The 27,903-nt window shown below is 47.5% G+C and overlaps 1 protein-coding gene across 1 annotated transcript in view; it reads right to left on the bottom strand.

The window, feature by feature from the left end:
• LOC149351972 (chromosome-associated kinesin KIF4A-like) overlaps positions 1 to 27,903 on the bottom strand; it is a 62,129-nt gene that overhangs the window by 10,929 nt on the left and 23,297 nt on the right. The window contains 13 exon segments of the mRNA XM_089575657.1: positions 1,318 to 1,443; positions 4,103 to 4,183; positions 7,109 to 7,186; positions 7,687 to 7,746; positions 7,748 to 7,777; positions 8,449 to 8,598; positions 11,072 to 11,206; positions 12,181 to 12,468; positions 18,406 to 18,519; positions 19,399 to 19,596; positions 21,136 to 21,211; positions 26,106 to 26,164; positions 27,603 to 27,797. Coding sequence (XP_089431783.1) covers positions 1,318 to 1,443; positions 4,103 to 4,183; positions 7,109 to 7,186; positions 7,687 to 7,746; positions 7,748 to 7,777; positions 8,449 to 8,598; positions 11,072 to 11,206; positions 12,181 to 12,468; positions 18,406 to 18,519; positions 19,399 to 19,596; positions 21,136 to 21,211; positions 26,106 to 26,164; positions 27,603 to 27,797 — 1,590 coding nt within the window.

Below are 27,903 nucleotides of genomic sequence, written 5' to 3'. Positions count from 1 at the left end.
CGAACGCAATGAACGCTGACTCTGACTTCCCGAGCATTCTTGCGTAGACTGCACGAATTCCCGGCGTTGCTACTTGGATGCGGTTCATTAGGATTTCTTGCGTGGTGCCGGCCCTCACTCCGGACAGTTCCCTCGGCCGTGGAGCAGTAGGCATTGAACTCGAATTCTTTGTCTCCGAGGAACAACTTCCTCGCCTTTTGCAGGGCTTCTGCCTTCGCGCCATCTGGCGTCCGGACTATTATTATGTTTGAGATGGCTTTCACCGCGACAAGCATGTCGCCGATGTATACCAGGTTGCATTCCTTCACCAGGGCTTGTATGTATTCGCTGTGCTTGAAATCTCCCACTCTTAGGTTGTGGCTCTTCGGTCGGAATACGATTTTCTATCCTCCTTTCGGGAGCTGTACGAAATCTCGCCTGTTACCAGCGAGTGTCTTCAGTTGGTTGTTTACAGCGGACCCCGGTGGTGCGTTCGGGACCATGGCGTTCGGTCCCGGCGTCCCAAGTTTCTGCTGCTGCTGCTCGCTCGTTCTCACTGGAGTCTTGTTTGGAAGGTGTACTTGCCTGACCGGTAGCTTTCCTATCCTTCTGGGCTCTGCACTCCACTAATTCCTTCATCACTCGCCACGAGGTCTGGTAGACTGGGTAGACTGTTGGTTGTTCTTGCTGTCCCCTCGTAGCTTCAGCGCTGTTGGTGCTTGCAAGCTCCATGGCTTGGGGCTGGTCCGTACCCGGGTTATTTTCAATAACCGGGGCCGTTATGGGTGCCACAGCCGATGCCGATGCTGATGCCATGCCGCCGTCGAGGCTGCTCAGCCCCAGTAGGGCCAGCGAAGCCCATGCGTCTCCTGCTTCGGCCACGGCCGACGCTACGTCGGCGTTAGGTTTAGCGTGACTCTCGCCGCCTCAAGATTTCAAAGTCCCGTAAGTGGAAAAACATTCTACTCACAGAGATAAAATTGGTGTCCAGACGGTCCTCGTAACTTTACGGTACACATCCAATAAACTTTTTGCATTAAACTGGGGTTTTCCGGTCAAGAACAATGACGATTCACGGAGCCCATGCAGAGCACGTCCGCGTTCGCGCGCAGTTCGGCGTCCCCCCTTTTGGAAAAGGCCATTCAGAACCAAAAATTTGAGACAGCTTGATAGAAAGATGGCTAAGATCCTGTTTAGGAACACTGTTCTCTTTTGAGATGCTGACATAGACCGAGAGCATGTTGCAGTGGTCCCATGTATACGTGTCTACAACATCTGACTGAACAAAAAAAAAAACTGCATGTGAGCTCGTATGAAAATCACACACATGAAACTCACCATGCCCTTGCTATAATCTTCAGTGAGGCAGTAGTCAGGGTCTTTATCACTGGCCTCATTGTTCTTGTTATTCTTTCTCGCATCTAGGTCATTAAGGCAGGCTGGCGGTACATTTTCCGTCTTCGCCTGAAAAAGCCCACAACCATAGGTGATGAAAAAGAGAATGTGCTACCTCCTGGCATCCCACCAGAGTTAGAATACCAAGGCATCACAGTCACAGTCGCTGCATGTACAAATGAACAGCAGTACTAAAATGGAGGAGTGCTGCATCTAACAGGAACACACGTGGAAGAAGCATATAATACCAAAGGAAACAGTCTGTACTGTGTGTCGCATTCCACATTCCCATGGCACCACAGACACCAGACAAGTTTCAACTGTTCAGCCTTTCTCAGTCACCGCAGCTGTTCATCTTGAAAATTCCCTATTCATTCTGGTAGCTTTCTAAATGTCCTTTCAATCACATGACTTTCTTCACTAGAATGTTCGTTTCAATACTCAGTACGGTATGCACACACCAACATGCAAATACCGGGTGTTTTTTTTTAGAAGGTCCAAAATTTTTAAAGAAAGGTAAGTTCCTTTAGATTTATTTTAACCCTGGGGCTATACTGAGGGCTACGGCGGACGCCAGGTAAGAGGCAAACTACTTTAATTAGTTCGCTGATTAACTGAATACGTTAATTAACTTTTATAATTTTTATTTTAGGGGATATATGTTATATAAGCAGAATTGGAGATCGGCTTCCAAACAGTCCAGTCAAAAAAAAAATTTTCATGAAAAAATTTTTTGCGCGCGTTACGAAGCGAGAAAAAGTCACCCTGGTAGGCAGCTTCACACTGTTACACAGCGTCTGTGAGCGCCTGTGACGTAGCTCGCTCCGCCCTGCGCTTTGTGTCAGTGCGTTTTTGTTCCAACGAGGCATTCCGTGAGGCCGCGGAGCGAATCGAAACAAGCAGCGATAGCGCAGGCCGCCCGTCCGGGCTTCAGGTGATATCAGCCGTGTGACGCAAAGCGCAGGGCGGAGCGAACTACGTCAGAGGCGCTGACCGCCGCTGAGTTACAGTGTGAAGATGCCTACCAGGGTGACTTTTTCGCGCCTCGTAACGTGCGTGAAAATTTCTTTTATTAAAATTGTTTTTTCTCGGTTGGACTGTTTGGAGGACGATCTCCAATTCTGCGAATACAACATAACCCCTAAAATAAAAATTAGAAAAGTTTATTAACATATGTTGTTAATCAGCGAACGAATTAAACCAGTTTCCCTCTTGCCTGACGCCCGCCATAGCCTCCAGTATAGCCCCAGTGCTAAAATAAATCGAAAGCAATTTACCTTTTTTTAAAAATTTTGGACCTTCTAAAAAAAAAAACACCCGGTATAGAGCACTGTTGATGGTAAGAAACGCTACCGACACTCCAGTCTGGCACGCAGCGTTCTTTACCACCTTTACGTTTGTCGTCTGCTTTGTTCTACCTACACCTCCACAGGCATCTTCCTTGCTTCTGTTTTTTTCCCTTCCTTTTTCTGCCCCATGGTCTTCCACAGCTGCTTCACTTTGCCCTCCTCAAACCTTGCACTCCTTGAAATGTGCCAGCGGAGCCTATGCTACAGTCTTACTCTGATACATCAAAACACTAACAAATCCCGAAATATCAATATTATATCGATAATTCAACACATAAAAAATGGCTAAAGATAAGCTCATCTGCAGCCTGGCAGCCAGAATACATTGTAACCATGCTAGTAGCGTGATTCATGTAGCGACGCGCCGCCTGCCAGCGTGCTGGCAGCACAACGCTCTCTGGGAGTTGCTTGGGTCTAACCTGCTTCACACTGAAGTTGCTGCGGGCGGTGCTTTGGAATGGGCCACTGCATATCTTAAGATGTCTAAACATGTTACCAGTACGCTATTAATGGAATTATCGTCCATTAAAATTAAGGTATAGTTGGTTTTTGCAACGCCTTCGACTGCGAAGCACGCCATGCAAGGGCTGCCGCTGGGCTTTAGTTAGTAAAGCTGGCTTCACCGCATGACATAAGTGGCGTGTAAAATGAGTACAAGCCGAAGGTCACCCTCAAGGCCACATCATGTTCACCTCGTCGTGCGGTTTCACAGCGCTAACGCTGCCAGTAGGTGCCCAAGGCCGTGTAGCCAGCCAGTCTCCGCGCGCCGAATGCAATCAAGAAGCGCCGTTAGAAGCGTCTCTTGCAATGGCGAGGCACAAAGTTCGATATACAGCGCGACTTTCCCATACTTTTACACGGGATTCTCAAGAGGATTATCTGAGTGTTCAGTATAGACAATGATTCGAAATAGCCAAGCTTGACTGTACTAGGTCAGGGCAGGGTAAGGTGGGCCACATATATGCATGCCAATACTGGTAAAATGTGCTAGCTTTATGTGTAGGGGTATGCACCTGTTAGCCTAAGTTACCAAGAACAAAACATCCTATATATTCAAGACATTCAAGTCTGATACCTTTGTAGCTTAGCTCTGAGCAAGCGACGTCTGCCTCGGGCAACTAAGGGACGCCCTGTGTCATGCAAAGAAACACTTACACCAGACATTACCGCCACATTTCTGATAAATGAAGTAGTGGAGTGTTCAGGTCTGAGGCCGAAATTTGCAACATGTAGTTATGACCGATGGTTTCAAGAGCGCACAAATTTCTGCATTTCGCTGCGAAATGTTTGCTCCATTTTCGATAAATTCATCCCTCAAACCGTGCGGATTGGTTGAAATGCATGGTGCCACTCCATGAGAGCAATGCAAAGTTTCTCACCTCGAATGGCTTCCTCTGTGGCTTCTTAGCAGAGAGGCCTTGGCGGCACACACCGCTGCCAGATTTAATTCTCGCCAGCTCCTGCAAATATGCGAAACAATCAAAGGGGCTTTTTTTGCAGCTGAATCTATTTACTGCGATAAATGCCATATTTACTCGCATAATTTGCGCACTTCGAAAATTAAGGCTTCAAGAACGGGGTGCGCAAATTACGGGAAGATTTTCGAAAACATGCACTAAAAGACTAGTCTATAAAGGTGTGCAATATGTAGACAGTTAAACCAGGACATAAAGGAGTTGCAAAAACAATCCACGATTTTTCAGAGCGCGCCGTAGTGCCGCCTCTAGACTCGCCGCAGAGGCTCCTTTTTCTCCCCGCCCTCCCTTAACCGTATTAGTGCCATGTGGTGTGAAGCCACGCAAGCGAAAGCAGCGGAGACAGCTGCGTTTAAAAAAAAAAATCAAGGATTATACCACAACGAAAAGGTTTTTCTTTATTTTATGAAACACCTACTTTACCTAGTTGGAGTCGCTGTGGGAAAAATCGAACGCCGAGCCATGGCTCACATCGTCGCGGCTGTTGTCACTGTCATCACTGGCGTCCCTGATTGCATCATCCAATGCTCTCTAACATACTGCAAGAGTTCCACTTCAACAGCGGGAAATCTTGCTTGCTTTGGTCCCCTAAACACTCTTCTCGGGTTTGCATTCGTCATCTCAGACTTCTGCTTTCACCGGTAACGTACGTGGCTCTCGTTCCCTTTCTACTGCTTGGCAGTAGCCTGGTTCACGGTTGTTGTTTTTTAGACATATTGTATCCCAAGAAATTTGAACTTTGCAGTAAAATTATGATAGCCCATCGAAAAAACTGTAACCAAGCGACCAAAACACGAACTCATCATCACCATCAGCCTGACTACGCCCACTGCAGGACAAAGACCTCTTCCATGTTTCTCCAACTATCCCTGTCCTTTGCCAGTTGTGGCCACTGCATCCCCACAAACTTGTTAATCTCATCCGCCCGCCTAACTTTCTGCCACCCCCTGCAACGCTTGACTTCTCTTGGAATACACTCCGTTACCCTTAAGGACTAGTGGTTATCTTGCATTCGCATTATATGCCCTGTCCAAGCCCATTTGTTCCTCTTGATTACAACTAGGATGTCATTAACCCCGCATTTGTTCCCTCACCCACTCGGCCCGCTTCCGATCCGTTAACGTTACACCTACCATTTTTATTTCTATAGCTCGCTGCGTTGTCCTTAACTTAAGCCGAACCCTCTTCATTAGCCTCCACATTTCTGCCCCATAAGATACAGCTCTCGCATACTTTTCTCTTGAAGGAATATTGGTAAAGTGCTATTCATGATGTGAAAGAACCTGCCATATGCGCTCCACCCTATCTTATTCTTCTAGTTATTTCACTCTCATGATCCGGATCAGCGGTCACTTAGACAAATTCCCTTACTACTTCCAGCCCCTCGCTACAAATTGCGAGCTGCTGTTCCCTTGCTAGACTGTTGAACATCTCTTTGGTTTTCTGCATGCAGAACACGAACATGCAGAAACACGAACTTCCGCGCCCCAAACCACCAAAATCAACGAAAGTAAGGATGCACTGCGTTGCGGCCGTTGTGGAACTGCTACACCACACCTCGCGTTACATCTTGGCTTGGCGTTGACAGTGTCATAAGTGGCATGGTTTCGGATTCTAGCCCTAGTGTGATCGTGAGGTCCCCTCGGCAGCCACACGCGGTGACATGGCCACCCAACACTGACTCGAAATGAAGGCTGTAGCGTCCTTGCTGGCCACGTGATGCGCATCATTGCGTGGAGGCAAGGGTTGACAGGTGAAAACAGGAGATGAGAGAAGCGTGCTTCCGCGAAAGCTGTCGTCGCAGTATGTTCATCCGCGCCCGGGCCACATGGTGAGGTTGCGTAAATCCAGGTGTATGCGTGTGCATGCTTTCGCTTCATCCGTGCATGTTGCCCGTACGCCCCCGCCTCCACCTAGTGATGTCACAGTGCAAGCACAGCCTTGCAAGTTCACTGAGTATATATACGGTCTTCAGGCTAGCAGCGCAAAAGACGGGGACAAAATAAAGAACTCAGTTGGAAGCCAGCACATGCGTGTCAACTTGCCTCTGTTCTCGTTTTTTGCTGTGATGCGCTGCAATTCTTCATGGATCACCAACTAGCCCACAAAATCCCCTTTTTGTGTAGCAGGCATCGTCCACAAAAAATGGTTTATGCTGAGTTTTAACCAATTTATACCTTAATGCTCATGCCACGCTCATGCTTTTACTTTATTAACTTCCTTTTGTTTTTTCAGACTATTGACGGCGAAATTTTCAATGCCCGCTTTCGACTGCGCTTGAAACCTCAAGAGCGCTTGGTGAATCATGATAGGGCCAAGCAGTATCTGACTCGACTGCGCTTGAAAGGGGCTATGTGACAACCTCTGATCTGCATTGAATTCGATGAGCATTGACTCAATGAGGATCAAAACTGCCCGCGCGACAAATGTATAATTAAAGTAGAAGTTGGAATTTAGCAAGTTCGAAATTACAAGTTTCCATTGTACTTGGTTAAAAGGGCCACAACTCCTACTTCTCCCGATGACACTATGGGCATGCTACTAACCATTACAGGATCACAGAGCTTTCAGAGTAGAAAGTAAACAAGAGCCCTTGGCAAAAGAAAATGTAAAGAAGAAGATGTGCATTTCCATAATGTTTAAGACGTCACAGGCTGATAAGACTGCTAGCTGGCTGGTAAGCTGGCTGGCTTTTTTTTTACGCTGGTGAGTGCTAAGGTCGGCATTTCATTGCCACACCACTTCTGCCTTCAAAAGATGAGCTAAGGAGACAAACTGACTGCATAGTCACGAGTGTGGCGGAATGTGCCCCCATGTAAAGCCCGTACAGTTTTCCAAGCCAGTGTCAGCTACTACACAGAAGAGGGAAAAAGCAGCATTAGAGCAATGAGAAAGAAACACGACTTTTACCATTTCCAGAGTCTCCACTTTCTGAGCCTTCTTCTTGAGATCATCGTAGGCGTAGCGGAGCTTGGCTATCTCCTGAATCTGTAGCAGTTGCACATGGGAGAAAAATAAAATGCACACAGATTAGTTTTGGTCGAGATCTTGTGTGCAGCAGACGGTTTAGCACGGCTAAGCGCTGAATATCCTACAGTAGCACTAGTTACGAGGGGAATTTAAGGTCATTATGTGCTAAAGGCATTTGACCTAAAGGTTTGTATTCGGAAGGCATTTACCACGAAGGCCTTCACTCTGAAGGCCTTTCACTTAAAGACATTTAAGACATGTGATCTTAACGGTAAATGCCCTTATGCCTTCACCCCAGGTGTACCCTTCACCCAGATGAAGGGCAGCTAGTTGTACACACCCGGAAAGTTGCACCCAGTCCAGTGCGTAGGTGGGCCGCCTGCCACAGAGCAGGACGTACTTACGTACCTATGCCCGGAATCAGAAAATGCGCCTAGTAGTGCTATTGCACTGAACGAAAAACTTGGCACGTTTTATTTTTTTCGGCAGGGAAAGTGACTGGCAAGAAAAAAAAATACCTGGCTCTCCAGCCTCTCCACCAGCGAGACATTAATGTGTGGGTTTTACTGCAGCATTTTAACTGGCTGAGTGCTTAAGCAAGAGCAGCTTCTGCAGCGGACATCTGCACAAGGTATTACAACCGGTTTCTTTCTATGGAATGCGAGGCACTGCTCTAGTAAATGTGGACATCACAAAGCAAAGTACGCCGCGAAGGAAAAAAAAAAAGAAATTACTACTACATCTTGGCGTGAGGCTAGATAAAAAGCACGAAATATATTTTCCCTCTGGAGAATGTTGAAGCAGCAGCTGGGGTATTCAGCACAATGTAATAGTACTGCTGGTGTAACCTGCTTTTGCAGAACATAGTCACTCAATATACAAATTTCGCAATTTGTGAAGTCTGCTTTTGCATATTGCACTTTGGCTTAATGGCTTCACTGGCTTCCAGTAACACGTACCCGCACCACACAGGCATGTTTGATTCACTTATGCTGTTTTTTGGCGCGGGGGCATCGACGGGCACATTTAGTGGCATTAGCTATGTGCCACAAACATATTTAATGGCAGTCATCTCGGTGCCATCCACAAAGTACCAAGTTAGCCACAACTCATTCGCATGCGAAATGTTCTTACCTGCAGTGCTCTTCAGCAATCGCATATTTGTCTCACACGATTCCTTCATACCATTTATGGAGCTAATCCGTAATATTCAAAGGAAATAAGCAGCTTTGCAGCTAACAATTATCCTAGCTATATAAAAAAGAGTCTGCACGCCCAACCTTCTCCTCGTTTTCCTTCTTGAGCTCGAGGAGCTGCAGTTCGAAGCCCCTCTCGAGTCTCTGAACCTTGGCTTCGAGTGCGTCGATGCGTGACCGGCTTTCGGCCAGTGCGTGCTGCTCATCCAGCTTGCTGGCCGCCTTATCCACAAGCTGTAGGGAAAGCCAGCAGACATAACCAACGTGCACGCGGAAAATAGTGGTAATATGCTCCGAGTGAATGCACTCGCGAGGAGTCAGGAGATGTACATATAAGGACCTGCGTTCGTTCAGGCAACGCCTTGTAACTGCGCCTTATTTGTGCATTTTACTGATGGGTAGTTTCTGTGCAAAATTTTCTGACATAGTAACAATCTTGCGGCCTGCCAAGTCATACATTTAACACCAGCATCTGCATGGTATGTACAGACCCGAGGAGGGGTGTTTAAAGCATAGAATAGAGCCTGCATGCGCCAGCCTCTGCAGTGTCATCATGGTACTGTCACAATTCCCCGCAGGGGTATGGCTGATACAGCGAGTTTCTTTCAAAGGAACGTTTGCGCAAAACAATGCGAAACTAAAGATTTTCCTGTTCAATCGGTTTTGAAGCCTTTAGAAAGTAATGCCTTATTTCTGAGCACTTTAAGCTGAATGTGCCACAGAAACAATGTTCATGTTTCAGTTGCACGGTGATAGTAGTTGTACAAGTTACAATCACGTGACCGGAGAAGGTCAATGCTGCCAAGAAATTGTGGTCTGCCACCTACAGGCGTACCGTAATCATTGCCCTCATGATAGTAAAAAAAATGTGCCAGCTATTTTCACTCTTCAGCCAGCATATTAACTGATGATTTGGAAATCTGCTTGCAAATGCAAGCCATAACTGGAGTCAGTTCCATCAGTTGTTTCAGTTCTCCTCAGTTGATTGAAAAACCGAGCCCTGCTGCTGCTACTGCCTCTTCCTGCGTTGAGCGGCGTGCCTTGGCGCTGGCCTAAACGTAACCGAGCGAACGTGCACATCGGAGGGAGCAAAGGCAGGTGGCGCGGAGGCAACCCGAGGCCAAAAATTATGGAAAAGATTGTTCTGGAGCATGCATGAAGGCTCGGGCTCCCGCCAGCGTACGTGCATCAGCTCACGGCCCTGGTCCTCCTCTCCCCGCCACCTTGGCGAAGCGGCATGCGCACGGATTTACAGTTCGAGATAGTTCGAGCCTTATCGAGAAATCAGGGGAAGGGAGATGCAGCTTGAGGCGAGTTGCGGCACCTGCTCCCTTTCTCTGCACCGCCGCCCGCTTCGAAAATTTTCTTTATTTTTTCTACACCACTTTACGGATCGATCGTGCTCGCGCGTTGACAGTTTGGTTAATGCACGTCCACCTTTGGCATGGAGCAATCACCTCTCCCCTCGTCCCCCAATCTGTGTGAATGAACTCATCGAAATTATCATGCTGAAGGGCAGCAGTGCCGACCATTGCTGTGGCATTTTTTCGTGCTATTTTAGTTATGTGCCGCATCGCCCTTCTCCCGTTTGCGACAGTTTTCACTCAGTGATGTGAGATTTATGTTAAATGGTATAGCATAAAAGCAACTTGAGTGTGATGTGGTGTGTTACATGAGCAGCTAGGCGAGCGATTGATTATCAGTCTCTTGTATTTTAAGGAGTCCATAAGAGAGAAGGGAAGATGGTAAATAAGGCACTGAATTGTGCTGCAGAGCAACTGTAATAGCTAGTTCTCAGGCAGCAAATTTAATGTCATTGCTTACAAATGGAATTAGCCCGAGTTGGCATCCTTGTTTGTGTTGTCACGCGACTAAAGCTGCAATGTGATTTGCAAATTTTTCCAGTGAGGATTCGACCGAGAGGCTCAGTTGCAAACTCAGTGGTGGCAGATCGCTGCGCACACTGCCGAAGCCTAAACCTACGTCTGCCTCCTTTCAACATTGCACTTTGTGTCTGCGGTTGCCTATGGTTGAAATACCGCAGCAGCTGCACTAAAAAATCGCATTACCGAGAAACATGGTCATTGGGCAATCTTTGGCAGCAGATGGCATCAAGCTTATTCAGTGAGTACAACAACGGTTAAGCCTACCTGCAGACAGCAACCCACCAATTTACTGAAATCTGACAGCGGTGTAAACATACTACTAGATGCAATCTCTGTGGGAAGCGAGCACAAACCAGCCAGTAACTTTGAAGAGACATTGTTTAACATGAGATGCATTACAATGTTGCTGACATGTAAGGAAGCCTTCAGGATAGACATAAGCAAGCACAAGTTATACAATATATGCAGAGAAATTGAAGCAGCGGCAAATGTAACGAGGTGTTGTTTAAGATTGACACTAGGAGTGATGAGTAACTCTGTTTTAGTTTTCATGACTGTTGTTTTATGGATAAGGGTTTTGGGGAATGCATCATACTGAACAGGCCCATTGCCAAAAATAAGCCACATTTGCTTCTTCACAATGTTCGTGCACAACCCTATCCAGTGCGATAGGCATTCCATGCTGCTGGTGCTGCTTGCGTGGTCTCCACATGCACTGCACACGGTCCTCAACAACCAAGAAGCATCTGGTGCATTCTGATTCACAGCGACAGCAGTGAATGTGTGCGCGCAGAGTATACAACAGCAACACAGCGGCCCACCTTGTCTTCTTGAGCCTGTTCCTTGAGCTTGTGGATCTCCATGGAGATGCTCTTCCTTGATTCGACAAGCGAAGCCACGTGGTGCTCCATCTTGTTCCTCTCAGACGCCACGAGCTGTCCCTTCCGTGGCCAGTTCTGTGGGCAAAAAATGGTGAAGGGGTGCTCACGCAATGCGATACGAGTGTCAGTTATTGAGGAGTTGATACGGTCACATTGTGTAGTGGGCTCATGGTCATTAGTAAGAGGTGTAATGGATCATGTGATCTAGTCAGTACAACGGCGAGTTGAGCGAGTTGGTACATCTTGTTTTTTTCTCATGATCTAGTCAACTAGTCCGAATACCCATTAATGCGACCCACAGTTCACATCAGCCATGTGGTTTCGCCATGCAATGATGTAATGACATGCGGGCAGCAGTTATGACATATTGAAAAGGGGGAGGGGGGGGGGGGGAGAAGGGCCTGGCTAAACCAATTGATGCTTTGGATTATGGTTTACGGGGGTTCAACATCCCAAAGTGACTCAGGCTATGAGGGAACGCCGTAGTGAACGACTCCGGAAATTTCTTAGACCCGGGGTTCTTTAACGTGCACTGACATCGCACAGTACACGGGCCTCTAGAATTTCGCCTCCATTGAAACTCGACCGTCGCAGCCGAGATCGAAACCGCGTCTTTCGGGTCAGCAGCCCAGCGCAGTAACCACTGAGCCACCGCGGCGGCCCCCAACTGATGCGCGAGCACGCGCGCGCGCACACGCATTATATACTCATATCTTATATATATATATATATATATATATATATATATATATATATATATATATATATATATATATATATATATATATATATATATATATATATATATATACTGATTGAAACCTTTTACACCATTTCCTTCCTTGTGAGGTCAAGTTGCATGTATAAAGTTGACTCATCGCTTTTACATATTTTGAAACATTTGTCTTAAAACATTTAAATCTCGTGTGAGAACTTAATGGTCACATGACCTTGGTGTGTGGCAACACTAATTCATGCGACCAACGAGATCACAAGGCAGCAGGGGCTATAGCAAGAGACACTATCAAAGACAAAGACTGCAGTCTTGCCTGGTTACGGGGTGCCTCCAGTCTGTTGGCATGGACATTTTTTTCCTGGCGACGCCTGCTGGCAGCCTCAAGGCGGCGTTTAGATGAAAGGGCATCATCCATGCGCCGCTGCAGCACGCTGATGCGCAGGGCGCTCTGTCGCTCCATCTGCGCTATCTGGGCCTTCTGCTGCTGCTCCCGCTTCCGGAAGGCCCGCACCTCCTGGGCATGCTGTGACTGCAGCTGGCGGCGGCGTTCCGACTCCTCCTTGAGACGCCTCATGATCTGCACCCTATTCTGCTTCAGGGTCTGTGCAAGGAATGACAATAACCCCACAGTCTTAAAGAGGCCCTGAAGAATACCCTCTGTGAACTAAATTTGTAACATGAGACAGAAGTATCAGTTATGTAACACGTAAATACAGGCAGAGGTCCGAAAATCATTGTTCTGGAAGGCCTCTCAAAACGTAGGCGGCGACTGAAAGATATCCAGTCAACCGTGTATGAATAAACTCAAATTTAAAGAGAATTATAGTGTTTGCAAAGTGCAGCGAATAATTCCTGTATAAATAATACAACCAGAAGCTATTCCAATTGTAGGCACTTCTCAGCAGTGAGGGGGGAAGAGGGTCCACCCCCGCTTCCACGCCGTACCCCCACAAGCAATGTCATTTAAAACTTTTCCTGAAGGCGCAGCAGGAGTGGACAGACAGAACATATTCTACTTGGTTTGGGCGGTTTCCTTCTGCTTGAATTCTCTCCTTTGTGGATAGCGGGAGCTAGCGCTGCAATCCATGGCCCAGAAGGGCATTACATAGGGGGGCAGAGGACATAGTTTGCGCCAACAGTGGAATTAATGCCGGGTTTTCTTGATGGAACCAGTTCCAGAAGTTTTCACCCATGTTTAAAACAACCGAAGCTCTGACCAAACCTCCTTTCTTTGTCAGACAAGGGTAGGGAACTGAGGGGTTCGAATGAAACACATTTGTAGAAACCCTGCTCACCTCAGTAGCACTGAACTGCTGCTGACTGTTCAGTGGCACTTGCCGCTGTCATGTAACACCATTCAACTACCATGGGTTTCAATGACTGTTGGCTTTCTCCATATGTGGGTTGTCATGAGCCCCTTGACCCTTTATGCTTGTCAGTTAATTAGCTTAAAGGGGCTTTGAAAGGGGCTCTCATAAAGTTGCGGTATACCCGGGATATTAAAGGACGCCGCATCACGAATATCCTTCAGCAAGAATTTTTTTAATGTGCTTTGCCGAAGCTGTGTTGTCTGTACTCAAAATTTCAATTTCAGCGTCCTCGCGCCTTTCTCTCTCCTCCCGTCACTTTTTGCATGCTGGAAGGTCGGTGCTCCTCCCGCCGGCCCCACCGCCAGGGGGCGGAGCTTCCTGACCCGCCGGAGCTACGCGGCTTACTGGCCGCGGCCATGGCAGCTGCCTGACGTCTGAAAGAATCTAGCCAATAGCCATCTCTGAATTAGTATAAGCAGGAGTGTGCAACGGAGGAGGGTGCTAGCATGAAAAAGTTGCCGGAAAGGGCTCGCCAACTTTCACGCGTGATTGTGGGTTCTCTGCTGCATGTAGAAGTGTATATTAGAGCGCAACTCTTAGGCGCCCGTTTCTGCGTTTCGCGGCGTCGCCGTCGCCGTTGTCCGTTGTAACCAGCAGTGGATACCCTTTAAGCTGCAAAAGCAACGGAGTTGGAGCTTGGAAAGGAGCAAGCAAAAGCGCAACCTCCTCCCCCCCTTAGCAACCGGCGCGCCAGTGGGGGGCGCAGCTGTGCATAGCAACCATGACATCACACAGTAGCGGTAGAACGAGCACGCGCGCGTCGGCGGTGGAAGCTACTCCCCCGCTCCTTCGGCAGAAGTTTGGTTGCAGTCGGGTGAGTGAGACGCATGGCTCCGAAGCGGCCCAGTGATTTCTTGTCAAGCGGTTCGGGGAAGCGGCCGTGGGTTGACCACAAGGCTTTCGCCTAGCACGCTTCAGAATTTCCAAAGTGTCTTCTGTATTTTTTTTTAGGAAAAGAAATGCGCAGTATCTGTCTCCCACAGCTGTGAAACCAATAGAGTGGGGGCATGGAAAGCAGAAGGTAACATTTTTAAATTGGTTTCTGCGGAAAGGAAATGCGCAGTATCTGTCTCACACATTTCGATGGACATCTGAACCAGAGGGAAGGCGCATAACTTCCCTCTTCGAACAGGGGATACCTCAATCGTGCTTTAAGCTACGTGGCGGTAGTGACAGATGTGCGCTGCATGCTTTGGCGTTGACAACGTTGTGCCATAAACGCTGCCACCTGCCAGGGTGGCAGGGTGGGTGGGGACTTTAATGTAGATATAAACACAAGCGGGAATTTCTTACCACTTACGAGGGAGAGGATCCCGTTCCTCTCGCTCGTAACGGCCCCAAGAGCTGTGACAACTTCGCGAAATACTTGCACAGACCTCGTCTTTGAGAACCAGGCATTGGTGCCCCAAGTCGAGCATATATCCAACTATTTCTCCCTCCACAAAGCTTCCTTCATGAAAGTCAAGAACTGTTAGTGGAGTGTTTCTTGAAGGAGGAATATGTGTGGAAAATAACAAGTTGCCTGTGATTGTACAAACATGTCTTGCTCGAATTCTTTGCCTCAATCTATCGAAAAGCTGGAACAGCTAGTGAGCTGCGCTCAAATTTCGCATTAGAAACTAACGTTATCGTCGGCAATTTTTTTTACTCAGATGCTCATGATAACACAGTGCAGTTATTGAGCGAGTTGATGTGTTCTCCTCGGAAGGTGTCTCAAAGCCCCTTTAACGAGAACCTCGGTTTTGACAGTCGATGGCACAGGAAGCATGAGGGCCCCGAAAAGCTGCCTGCCTCATAGTTTAATCCCGTTCTACGTGGCACTTGCAATCTGTTAATTTTAAATCCCGGATAATTCAAACTATTTCTGCGGTCCCGTAATTTCTAATGCAAATTTGACAGGGCAATTCGAAGCGGCATCTTGCACCAACCCAGTTAATTCGAAGATCTGGGATGCTATGCTGGAATTCTCAATCCTGATTTCGCCGCAAACCGGTTCCGCACGCAGAGCGGTGGCGATACTTGATATGCGACGCGCCCCAGCCCCAGTACTAACAGCACGAAAACCAGACTATGCTACGGCTTGCGGACCGCCGAAACGCACGCCTGCGCTTGTTCCGCGACACAATCATTCTTGCTCCGTGCCTGTGATGGGTTGACTGCGCGAACACCAGCATATCTGATTGCTTCAAAAAGGCATTGAAATGTGTCCACTGAGGGCAAAAGAAGTCGAAGAATTAACTGACAGATATATTACATCGCCTGTCATCGTCGCACAAAAAATTTCGATCTAGCACATGTAACACCAGAGATACGGAGATTAAAACGGCCTCCATGTTTTCCCTCTCAACTCATGTAACAGACCAAGAAAAAAAAGATATGATTACAGACAAAATAGACAATACACCGACTCGGACCTCGATTGTGACTAACTTTCTCCATTTCCCCCCAGAGTGGCCTTGTGCCTTCCTCTCAAAATAAGGAACTTTCAATCAATCAATCAATCAATCAATCAATCAATCAATCAATCAATCAATCAATCAATCAATCAATCAATTGCAGACCACCACCGCATTCTGCCCACGAAACCACCACACAGCCAAACTAGCTCAGTTGTTTACTCATTTTTTTTTTTTGCTGCTCGCTATCCCGCCACGGCTTGACAATAAAGAAGATAATGGAAAGGGAGACGCGCCACGGTCTCCGGCCGGCCGTGCACACCGCCTTCACTGCGGTTTTCCACGAGCCAATGACAGCCCTTTACTGATGACGTCTCGAGCACAGCATGAAGATTTTGGTGGGAAAGCCCGGCACCGCAGGACGCCGAGAGGTACTAAAGCGAGAGTTTTTAAAAAGTTATTTATAAATTATGTGCTCACTTCTGAGCACTTCTAAGCGGAATGCACCCTCAGTGGCATTTACTCTACATAATGCCCGCATTTCATAGCCACTTTGTGAACCGTTTTTGAGGGTCCCTACCGTCGACCATTCTTCAGAAAAACGACCATCCAAAACTGGGGGGTACACTCATACGCAGAGCCGGCCTCTTTGCAGAGTCTAACGTAGTTTTGGACGAGCGGCGAGTAGTACGCGCCCCGTGCCGGCGACCGTTCCCGGTTGGACGCATGGGGCTCCAGGCGTCAAAAAGAAAAAAAAAAGGTCGTAAATTTTTCTGCAAATAGGTTCAGCTAAAAAAATTTCAATGCACCATTTCCTCGGCTCATTAGCGCTGGCAGTCACTGCCTCCGACGAGTGGCAGGCAGGGCGAAAGCAAACCACCAACAATCGCCGACAGGCCTAGGCAGCTGCGTCGCGCCGGTATCCGAAATGTTGCAGTTCGGTTAGCCTCCAGCCCGTCGGGCCGCATGCAAGTTTGGAAGGCAGGGTGGAGCGCCGTTTTTCCGCTTTTGATCTGCATTGGCTTCTGACTACTGTCCTTATGAACCATTAAGCCTGCTTCATATACGCAAGCGAAAACGCTCGCGGTCTCTGCCGCAGTGGCAAAAAAACCTTTTTCGAGTCATCGTGGCGGCTCAAGCGGCCGCAGCGACGGAGTTCCAACAAATTGGAAATTTTCGTTCGTGCGCCAACTTATATCGTGCATTCGTCTTATATCGTAGGGTTCGTACGCCGACTTATATGTGCAGACAACTCCTTTTTGGCTAGCCAGAGCAACGAGTTGGGGTGGTCGACTATTATGCGGCGGCTTACGATCATCGCAAAGTTCGTCCAATAAAGGCTGCACGTTCCCGCAATGAAAAGTTTTTGCCTGGTCCCCCCCCCTTCCCCTCCTCCCTTCTTTCGCTTTGGTGGTTAAATCAAAAGCCGGTCAATTAGAATATTTTTGTGGTCCCAATGGCCTCGAAATAACGATGTTTTACTGTGCATGCCCCTTGAAGTAAAAGACTGGACAGTTCCTGTCATAGCTACAAGCACCGCACGCGGCATGCGGAGGTCGTGGGTTGGGACCGGCCAAAGCTTTGTAATCGGTGGGACCGGTGGCATGTGGTACTTCTTTCTTCTGCTTTCTTATCAATCATATTTCAGGCAAAGAATGGGTGCGCTACTGGTTAAAAATATTTACACTACACTACTAATTTGCCACTACACCACTAATGGAGAAAAAAAAACATTCCCCTATTCCTTCCTCGGTTTTAGTAACTGTTGGCTCCCTTCTTTATCGTAACATTTACATATCACAATTAATTTACACCTTATACCCGTTATATGGCTGCTTTCATCTGTAATTCAGCTGACTGACAGTATGTAAGTGAATGGCAGTTGAATGGCGGTACATGAGCAGTCAACAGCTGTCAACAGCACTCAACAGCAGTCAACAATACTTCAGTGGAACTGAGGTCAGCAGTATCAGCATAAGATGACGGCTATGGACCTGCCGCATTGGCCGTACCGGCGACATCTCCCGCTGCCATGTTCACTCAAATCACATTAAATATTTCGTTCTTGTCTAGTACAATCCCTAATCTGCAACACTCATTAACAGAAGCGTCAAAACATGCAAACGTGTGAAGTCGTAAAATCCCTGATGAAGACTTGAACCAAGCATGCCTCTATACTTGATTATCTCAGGGGCTCTGCCTAGCTTTCACCTTTGATGTATGCAAAGTAAAAACGTCTGCAATTTGTAACTCAATAAAATAAGGAATGAAAAATGCTTACATTTTGGTACTTACAAGTTTAAACATATCTTTACATTTAGAAACGGACTGCATGCGGTGCAATCACAATGTAGAGCGGCAGCACAATGAGTGCTCTCGAATGAAAAAAAATGAGGCTGTGCCGATTTCCGACAGGGGGAGCCACGATCACCAACTGTCCCTTTCAGTCCTGTGGCGCAATACGGCCGCAATAAGGAGGTATAAAAAAGGCCGATGGAAGTAAAGGGAGGCAATATAGGCCTTGAGCTACAGGCAAGCATTGGCCCTAACCTCCCTTCCCCAAGCTTGCTGCGTACTGTCGGAGCCAGCGTCGTGGTATTGGTAGCCTATGAACGAGCCCTTACTGATCTGACGGTTCCTGGCCGAGTTAGTATGTAGCAAATCCGTCAGTCGCAGTTAACAGGGGTGGAAGCTGATAGAGAAAAGGGGGCAGACCTGAATTCTTCAACATTCCGCAAAACAGTCCAATGAACCCTATGGTACGTGACTCACCAGGACCTCCTGCTGGAGGCGCTTGACGTTGCGCTCCGAGTCGTGCTTCATAAAGGTGACTCGCGACCTTGTTGCATACCCGGTGCACGTCTGGGGCTTTTGTTCTTTGCAACCCTATTGATAAGGAAAAACTAAGTTACAAAGGGCCGATGGCAAGAGACCAGGGAAAAAAAGAAGCCTTGTAGCTGTGAGCAGTCAAACAAACAGGGGAAACTTCTAAAGGGAACATTTAGTTAGTGACCTAGGGTACTTGTAATGCGCTTAACTAGAGGTTCCAGTTAGTTGCAGGGAAGTAGATAGTTATGCAAAGTTATGCAGTTGCAACCCTTCCAAAGGGTGGACCCACGGTTGTTCTGTACAAAGTATACATTGTGCCCAGTAAAGAGGAGGTGAACAATGCACCCCCCGCGAGGAAGGGGCATGTTAAGGCCATATGCAAGTTTGCGCTGTCATGGCACAAGAGAGGGAAGGGCGTGGTGCTATTGGGTAGATTTGTTTTGTCACAGCCCTCCGAAGACAGCCTTGCAATATATTGTCAGGTCTTGAGAGGGATGCGTTTAGTGTTGCATCACAGGCTAAGACATACAGAAACCACGGTGTGATCACTGGATGGTTACTTGGAGGTGGGGGTGCGCTTGGAAGTGCAGCCAGAATATTATGCACAAAGAGGATGTAAGCATGGTGTAAAATCTTTAAGCTTTGTAGTCGCAGAACCGTGAAATGAAGGTTACGTCCAATATACATGCGCTCCTGAATGGAAGCTAAGCTCTATAAATCAATGAAAAATAAGCCAAGTTCCTATTTCATGGGCCCCTAGTCCAGCGTGACTGCTTGGAATATTCTTCCATGTAATGTGCTGGCAACAAGGGCAGGCAAATTTCAAATCAAAGTTGCCGTTTCACTAAATTCACACCTTCCACTAAATGCCACATCTGAGCATTTCATGTGCAAGAAGATAAAAGGTGGAGGAGAAGCGCGACCAGGGTCTCTTACCTCGTACTGAACCTTCATGGCCTCAAGCTGCTGACAGCTTGCATCCGTCTTGCTTAAGCGGCTCAAGTCATCAAGCTCTGGGGTCAGTGCAGGCTGCTGTACGCTATCCTCCTTGCACAACTGCTCGAGCGGTGGCACTTGCGGGGTCATCTCCCCGTTGACGGAAGTCACATCTTCCAAATCTCTTGACAATGGCACCTGCTGACAACCAGCACGCGAAATGGCATCCAGTATCCGCAATCGTGCCTCTGCCAAAAGCAAGCTAGCTAGATGCAGAGAAACTTGGAATGTGGAACCAAAGAAAGGAAGAGTCACTGAAACCAAGAAAAACACTAGAAACTGTTGTTTTTGTTAGTTTCTAACGTTCGAAAGGAACGCAAGTGAAGTATTTTGAATGTACCCGTGAACTAACTGAATAAGCATAGACAGAACACACATAATCCAGCACCGCCAGGCGTCACGCACCCCACATGTGACATGCACGTGGCTGGAAAGGAGGGGGGGGGGGGGGGGGGGGGAGGAAGTAACGAAAGAAGTAAAACACAGTGGAAGAGCAAAATGACAAGCTAGGGTTTTATGGCCTCGTTCCCGCCTCCTGCAGTGCCAAAATGCAGTAGTAGCATGAAATGGATTGACATCAGAAGGACAGGCTTTACAATCAAGGAACAAAGTGCAAGCAGCTCTCAGAACATCTACAGTCATCAAACTAACCTCCCATACTTCAGCAGCTAGCAGCCTTGGTTCTTACGCAAGATGAACGCAACCTGCTACTAGGCCTCACACCCAATAAGGGTGATTAAAGGCCATAAATGGTGTGCCGTATTGCAGGTAAATGTTAGGAGGAGGACAAGTGTAGCAACCCTGCCGCTAGTGAGCTGGTTTAGGGGGTTTAACATCCCAATGCAACTCAGGCTGTGAGGGACGCAGTAGTGGAGGGCTCCAGATGATTTTTATCCCCTGGGTTTCCTTAAGACGCACTGGCATTGCACAGCACACAAGACTCTAGCATTTCGCCTCCATTGAAATGCGACCACCACGGCTGGGACTGAACACGCAGCTTTCGGATCAGCAGCCGAGCACCATAACTATTGAGCCACAGCGGCAGCTGCCACCAGCTATAGGGCAAATCTTGCCCATAATGCTCAGCAAGGGCTTTCTTCTTAATCACATGCGGCACGCTTCAATAAGCCTCTTAACCTCTCGATCGACAACCATCCACCTTTCAAAAAACAAGACATACCACCTCCTGCCAAGGCTGCTAATCTGCCTCATGCTTTTAGTATCTTAGCTTACGGTATGCTAGCAATACTGAGTATGATGCAAGGCAGGTATAATGCTCCAAGTGCTCAAAAGACCACACAGGTGTGCACTTTTCTTCTCTCCCATTTCCTTTCCGATGATGCAGACATGCAAATGCAGTCTTCATCCCTCTATGATAGAAGGGGAGGCTAATGGCAAGGCTTCATTCTTAAGGACACTGCGAGCCGCAAGTTAATAACAGAAAAGTATTTAAAATAGAACACACGCACGCACGCACGCACGCGCGCGCGCACGCACGCACACACACACACACACACACACACACACACACACACACACACACACGCACGCACTACTGGAGCCAAATTTCATTCATGGAAGCGTTCCTCCTCGGGAACGTCATCCTGTAGGGTTCTGAGAGTAATTCATGTATCAGAAAGTAAATACACCAAAACAATAATAGCATGCAGAACTCACGAAAAGTTCCAGCATAGATGTTTTGAGGTGATCCAGGAGGGTGCTGGTTTGTTCCTTGTCGGCCAAAGCGGAAGATCTGTTGGTTGGATGCAAATGAGCACACACTGCATTTTTCGTAGTGATAACAGTCTCTGCAAAGCAGCTGCCCACCCGAAACTCGCATTTGTAATGCGAAAAATGACTGTTGGCCAATAACTTCACAGACAGAAGCAATAAAGTTCCTCTTGCGATTCGTAGCCCAGCTTAGATACACAGATGTTTATACACAGATGCAAATACATCAACATTTGGCCAAAATAAATCTCGTTGGGGTGCACCTCGAATAAACAAGCACTATCAGACTTTTAATGAAGGATATTTACCAAGACCCAAACCCTAGGGCTGCGCGAATATTTGACAATATCGTATATTCAGTAAAATAGTAGAGTATTCAATATTCAATCAAACCGAATATTTGGCATTCGAATCTCGAAGTATTCATCTAGAGCGAATAACGTTTCTGAGCAGCGCAGACCAGTCAGGGGTCTGCGCACGCGACGGAACTGGCATGGCAGCGTGCCTCGATCTGAAGATGTGTGGCTCCCTCGACTTCCATGGGACGAGTCCGAGCTGAACTGCAGCTGCTGTAGCCGCTCTTCTCTGTGTGAAATTTGCTAATTAAGCGTGACGGCGCGAGCACGATGGGAAGCTAGTACGAGACACATGCTGGGCGTTTACATGAGCCCGACAAAAGTCGGGTTAAGTAGGCTGTCGGGCCGATAACCGGTAGTCGGACTCATGTATACGCTAGAGGGCGAGCTAAGGGACCGTCGAGTCGAGCTGGGCCAGCCCGGCTGCAGGGGTTGGTTGGCTCTGCCCGACCCGGTTGGAAGGAACATGTATACGCTGCCGCATCGGCTTAGCGCCTCTTCTGCCTCCTCACCCACTGGAAATCAAAGCCAGCTGCTGCCGGCCTCGATGAGAGCGCGCTCGTGTACGGGCGAACCAACCGACCGGAAAGAGCAGCAGTAGGGAAAGGGAACTTTTCGTCTGGGCGTTCATCCTCCTCTAGCATGCATGTGGTTTGCTTGCGTGACGCTAGGGGTGGCGACGATCTCTGCCCGACAGAAAACGGGTTCATGTAAACGCGGTGGGGTCGGGCTGGTCAGCCCGACATCTGGCGCACCCCGACCCTACCCTCATGCTATGCGCCGCCGTCTGCCCCTCCCCAGGCTAGAGTTACTGCATATGCTACCAAAAGTAACTCTACCCCAGGCATGCGTTGGACGCCACCTATCGTGCAGAAGCGACGCTTGCAGGAGAGAGAGAAACGGAGTAGGGAGAGTAGACGAAGTTTCAGGGCCTTTAGCCACGCGGTGCGTGTGTGTCCATGCAGTCGCCGCCGAAAAGCAACAGCTGCTCAACGACGCAACTGCAGTTATGAGCAGCAGTCGGAGGTCGCACAAATAGGTCTCACACCCCACAAATACGTCTGCACTGCATGTAGCTCAACTCCAATTTCCAATAGCCATTTTTGCGCAAAGTTGACACGGCTTCAATGAGTGACAGAGCTTCCATGCTCTTTTTTGCATGCAATGATCTTGTGTTTTAAAAACTGTATGATAAGTATTGTTCACTTTATTATTCACTTATTATTATTATTATTATTATTATTATTATTATTATTATTATTATTATTATTATTATTATTATTATTATTATTATTATTATTATTATTATTATTATTATTATTGAAATCACAAAGCCACAATACTTTCACGCCCCTACCAAACCTGCAAAAATTATGTCAGGGCGAAGGCTATGCACTCCGCTATAGCTTTTCTTGGTAATGGAGCCAAAGTTGCACAGCCGAAACAAGCCCTCTCGTCCTACGCAGCAGAATATAGTCCCTAGTTACACTTAATAGTTTTCTTTGAAAACATAGAAGTATATTGGCAATACTCATTGTTTACGGCATATTTTTAACATAGCAACCAATTTTAACCGGCCCAAAGTCGTGGCAAAACAAGTTTCCTTGATTACAATGATTCTTTTACGCAAGTCATTACAAGAAGCTTGCATAGATTGCGCCAGCTACACGAGCAACAGAGCAAAGCAAACAGGGCAGCAAACAACGTGCCCGGTGGTCAGACACGCCGCTCGTGTGGCCGAACTGTTTGGCGGAGTGTGAGTTACGGAGGCTCTGCCCTTGTAGCTTTCCCTTCATTACCAAGATAAGTTGTCACGGAGTGCAGTGGTATGAAACAGGGCAATGCAGTGTTCGTGTTAACAGTGGATCGAGGAGGACATGTGCACGTGCGCACGCAGTTTTACCAGTATTCATAGCAGCATCACAGGTGTCAGACCACAAAAGGCAACATAGAAATTTTTTCACTGGCAGCGTCATCAATGTCACTGTCAGCATGCTCTTATATTTATTGCAGGACATGGACCGTTCTGACTGATCTCCTTCAGCCTCTATTCCTTATTGAGCCTCCCCGGCAGACTGCATTATCCCCTGCTGTTTTCTCTTCAAATCTCTCGGCAACCGTAATTGCCCATGGGCTGTATAATACTCACTTCCTCTTTTTGATTGCAGCTACGATATCATTCATTTTTGTGTGTGTGTTCGTTCCCTAGCACATGCTGTTCTTTTCCTGTATCCTTAACATTACCCGTGCCATTTTTCTTTCCAAAGCCGACTGCCCTGTCTTCAGTTTCGATGGCATCACAATAATTTAGGCATCGCTGAAAAGTAGGAGTGCGCGAATATCGAAATTGTCAAATATGAATCGAATACGAATATGAAGAAAAAATGCCTTCTAATATTAAACTGAATATCTGTTCAATGCAAAAATAATATTTAAGCCCATGATAAACAAGCAAATGTTGCCGTTACTTTTTTTTTCTTTTCAAAATAGTGTGTGGTCTTTGCAACTGAAAAAACAAAACTATACCGATGCAGTACCGTGTAAACTATACGGTGTGCACAGAAATGTATACTGTTTGATTAGATGCTATAACAGTATCCAACCTTTAATGTTGTCACGCAAAATGAAATTCATAAAATGACAAGACTGGCAACAAAAAATAACACGGCTAGTAAAACATTAATTCGCAGTGGAAGGGAGTGGAAGAAATGCTGGTGTTATCCGAAGGTAGATTTGTGAAATGCCCTGCGGCCCTTGAGAAAAAAGAAACGAACAGCCGAAAATCCCACAATGCGGTAAAGCCTTGTGAGGCGGCCCTATGGCGCAAACCCCTATAAGCGCGTGATGAGCGCCCAATTTCGGCTTGCTGGAAGAATGACGAGAATGTAATCAAGGGGGCAACACACATTAGTGCCGGAACGCCAACACTGCTTCTAAAAAGGAATAAGAAATGACCAGCGACGCGCCAGTCGTCGTTCGAAAGCGGCCCGGTGCTGGGACCGGACTACCGGCGAATGCGCGGGCCGAGCTGCCGTCGCAGCGGGCGAGTGGCAAAGCTCAGAAACCAAAACTACGCGGCCAGGCTATTTTTGCGCCTAGCGACAATGGCCCTTCGATCGTTGTCACGCTGGCATACTTAAGAGGTGCGCGTGTTGCAATGCACCACGCAATAGGCGGGATCTTTACGAGGTCCCTTGTCCTGTTAGGACACCTCGACTCACCGCTTCGGGAGCCTGCCGCAAAATTCCGCAAGTGGGCTTTCCCGCATGGCATAGTTCACCAAAACAAGATGGCGGAGGTCACGCTCAGAGAGATATGAAGGGGACAGGACAAATGCCATGGGTGTGGGCATTAAGTATGTAACATATCAGAGAAGGATAAAAAAAATCGCACTTTCACGCAGCGCTTGTTCGAAGCGGGTCGTGACCACCTTGTACGCAGCATGTGTGGTATGTGGGAAAGCCCGCTTGCGGAATTTTGCACGAGGTTGAGTCTAGTGGCGCCGGAGTGCGATCGGTCCACGGGATACACGGCTGAGAAGAAGGGGAAACACGACCTTTGTATTGTTTTCCTGGAACTTTAAACTCCATTGCTGGATTAATTGTACCGATGTTGTGGTTTGCCCACGGTCGAATTTATGACTGTCGGTGCAGTATACGATCGCTTGCAAGTATTGGAGAATTTCCGAATATTGGAAAATTTCCAAATATCAATTTCTCCAGTTTGAATACGGTCCGAAAAGCATATTACATTTGTATTGAAAATTTCAAATATTCTCAGACCCCTATTGAAAGGATATGCAAGAATTTCCGACAAATCAGGAGTTTTTCGCCATACATTGGGCATGACGGGCACATGTGCCGGGAGGGCTTTTTATTTCACTCAAGGCACCGCTGTACTGCCCTCAAACACTGCCGATATGAATGTCGCCAATGGCATGAAACTGTACACACAAACATCAGAATGATGTTGGGGCATGCAGATGTGGTACTGAATGCAGTCAAATATTTTCATCAGGACTGTTTCATCACGGCTCTCTGTCAAGAGCTCCTGTCTCGCTTGCGGGTATTTGCGCTTTCTGGAGGGAAGATTGGGCTGTTCCCTTTCAACTCCTACGAAACCCCGCCTGCTAACGGATGTGTGTTACAGCCCTGAACACCGCAGTGGGTCTCTCTTCACCACCCACGCAGAAACCCATGCAGTGGGTCTCTGCGTGGGTCTTCGTATGTCACTGGGACTTGTAAAGAAGCCAGCCCACTCTTGGGCTAGTACTCACATCGCGCGCGGAGGGATTCAAGTACACATCGACATGCTCTATCCCATGTTTGTGGACTGGATTTCACGTAATAGGCATTTTACCAAAATTCACAAACATGCAAGACTGGACAACAAACAGGAATGGAAAGGAAGGATAAAGAAAGGCAAATATAGGGAACAGTACTGCATTACAGCATGAGCCTGGATGTAGTTGAAACTGCTGCACATGAATTCAGTTAACATATTTTTCCCTGTTTGTATCAGACATTGCGCAGAGCCAACAAGCATAAGTGGGGTGCTTACTCAATTTTTTCAGATAGCTGCTCGACCAGCTGCTTCATTTCTTGGATTGCTTGGTCGTTCTGAAAGAAAATAAAGGAATTAGATACATCGCAGCAGTCACAAAAAGCACAAGGCACTACATGCAGCATGAATAATGAGCACGCTTTTAAAGTTCGCCGGTAAATAAGAATGGTGGAGAACAATCACTGGCATGTCCCAAGGGAAGAGCTACAAAGAAATAAGGCTTACCATGAGATCTAGCGAAGTAACTGCGGTGCATGACAAATCATATTGCAATTGTACGACTTTTGGGGGACCGCGTGAAACCGTCGTATAACCCGGGCGTCGTATAATCGAAAATCTGCGCATTCGCGTAATAAACGCGTCCGCTACCCTAGCTTTCAAACCTTAGTCATCTTCCCGCGCGTTACAAAAGCGAACGCTTTTGTTTTGCGAGAATTAGTTCTTCGCGCAGCCAGGCTTTTCGGCATCGAAGAGGCGGCTTTGGACTAGGTGCTCGTGCGCTCCCATCCCTAAGTAGACGTCACAAGCGCCTCTGAAGTGGCAATTTGGACGACAAGCCAGAAACATAGCTGCTCCGACACTTCGAAGATGCTTTGCGGAGCGTAGTACGAGCATGCCAGCGGCATGTCCTTCTATACAGACTTCTCTGGAACCGTTGTCGCACCGCCGCAGCAGGTGGCTGTGTCTGTACTATGATTTCACACCATTTCTCTGCAGCCTGAAAAAGCAGCCTCCACTTTGCTTTAGGTGTGCACCAACAATATAGTCCTGAGTAAACGTTTGTACCATCCTAGCCACTAATGAAATATATAACTGGAATCTACGCATAATGGACAGTCATTACATCGATCTGCCAGTGTACTCAAACTGATGCTTTGCTCCTTCTACATGAAGAGTATTAAAGAAGCCTCCCATTAATTTAAATAAACCTTAATTCTATCTTCTTAGAGTTGAATTTTTTTCTATAGTCGAGTGTAAATAAAGGCTAGACTCTACAACAGGAGTTTTCAACCTTTTTAGCCCCAGGGGAGCTCAAAACCTTCAAGAGGCACCAAAGAACCCCATGTGTCTTTGCTTCCATCCCTTCCTGCTTAACCTTCATGCAGAAAAGAGTATGCAGGTGCAAGGGCGTCCGCAGAACTTTTTCCAGGGGGGTGCACCCGATGTCTGGAGATGGGGGAGGCGGTAGGTTTGTAGTTGTTTTCTACTGGGCATAAATAATGTCCGTAATTCCAAGGGGGGGCAACCGCCCCCCCTTGCCCCCCCTTCCGGACGCCCATGTGCAGGTGCATGGTTCTTCAATTAAATATGAGCGTAACAGTCTGCTATAAGCAACAGAAGTACGGTTACCACCAAAATGCAGTGGATAAAAGGAAAGGTGAGGGTTGAGGTGCACAGGAATCTAGGGGCTCGGGGAACCCAGAAAGCAAGTCTAAGGAAACCGAGGGATGTGTGGAACCCAGCTTAGGAACCCCTGCGCAACAGGGCACTCACAAGGATCAGGCGCTCTGATTGTTTCCTTAATTGGCCCAGCGCCTGATGCAGTTCAGTTGTCAAGCGCTGGTTTTCGTTCTCCAGTTGCGTGTTGCGCGAGAGCACCAACGCCAACTCCTCCTTGATTTCGTCGTCCTCGGCTCCACCAGGCGTCGCTTGTCGCCATCGCATTAGCTCAGTCTTCGCCTCCTGAAGCTGCAAAACATTGCGAGCAAGCAAACGCATGTTGAACCAATTCGCATAGGGCAAGTGACTTAGGGGCGCTCAAAAATTTTCAACCACAATGAGCCAACTACTGAGG

Source organism: Amblyomma mixtum, chromosome 3 (assembly GCF_055824585.1).
Source record: "Amblyomma mixtum isolate Tamu chromosome 3, ASM5582458v1, whole genome shotgun sequence".
Classification (NCBI taxonomy): Eukaryota; Metazoa; Arthropoda; class Arachnida; order Ixodida; family Ixodidae; genus Amblyomma; species Amblyomma mixtum.
Note: the sequence above shows the minus strand (reverse complement) of the source record. Positions and strands in the feature narration are given on the sequence as shown.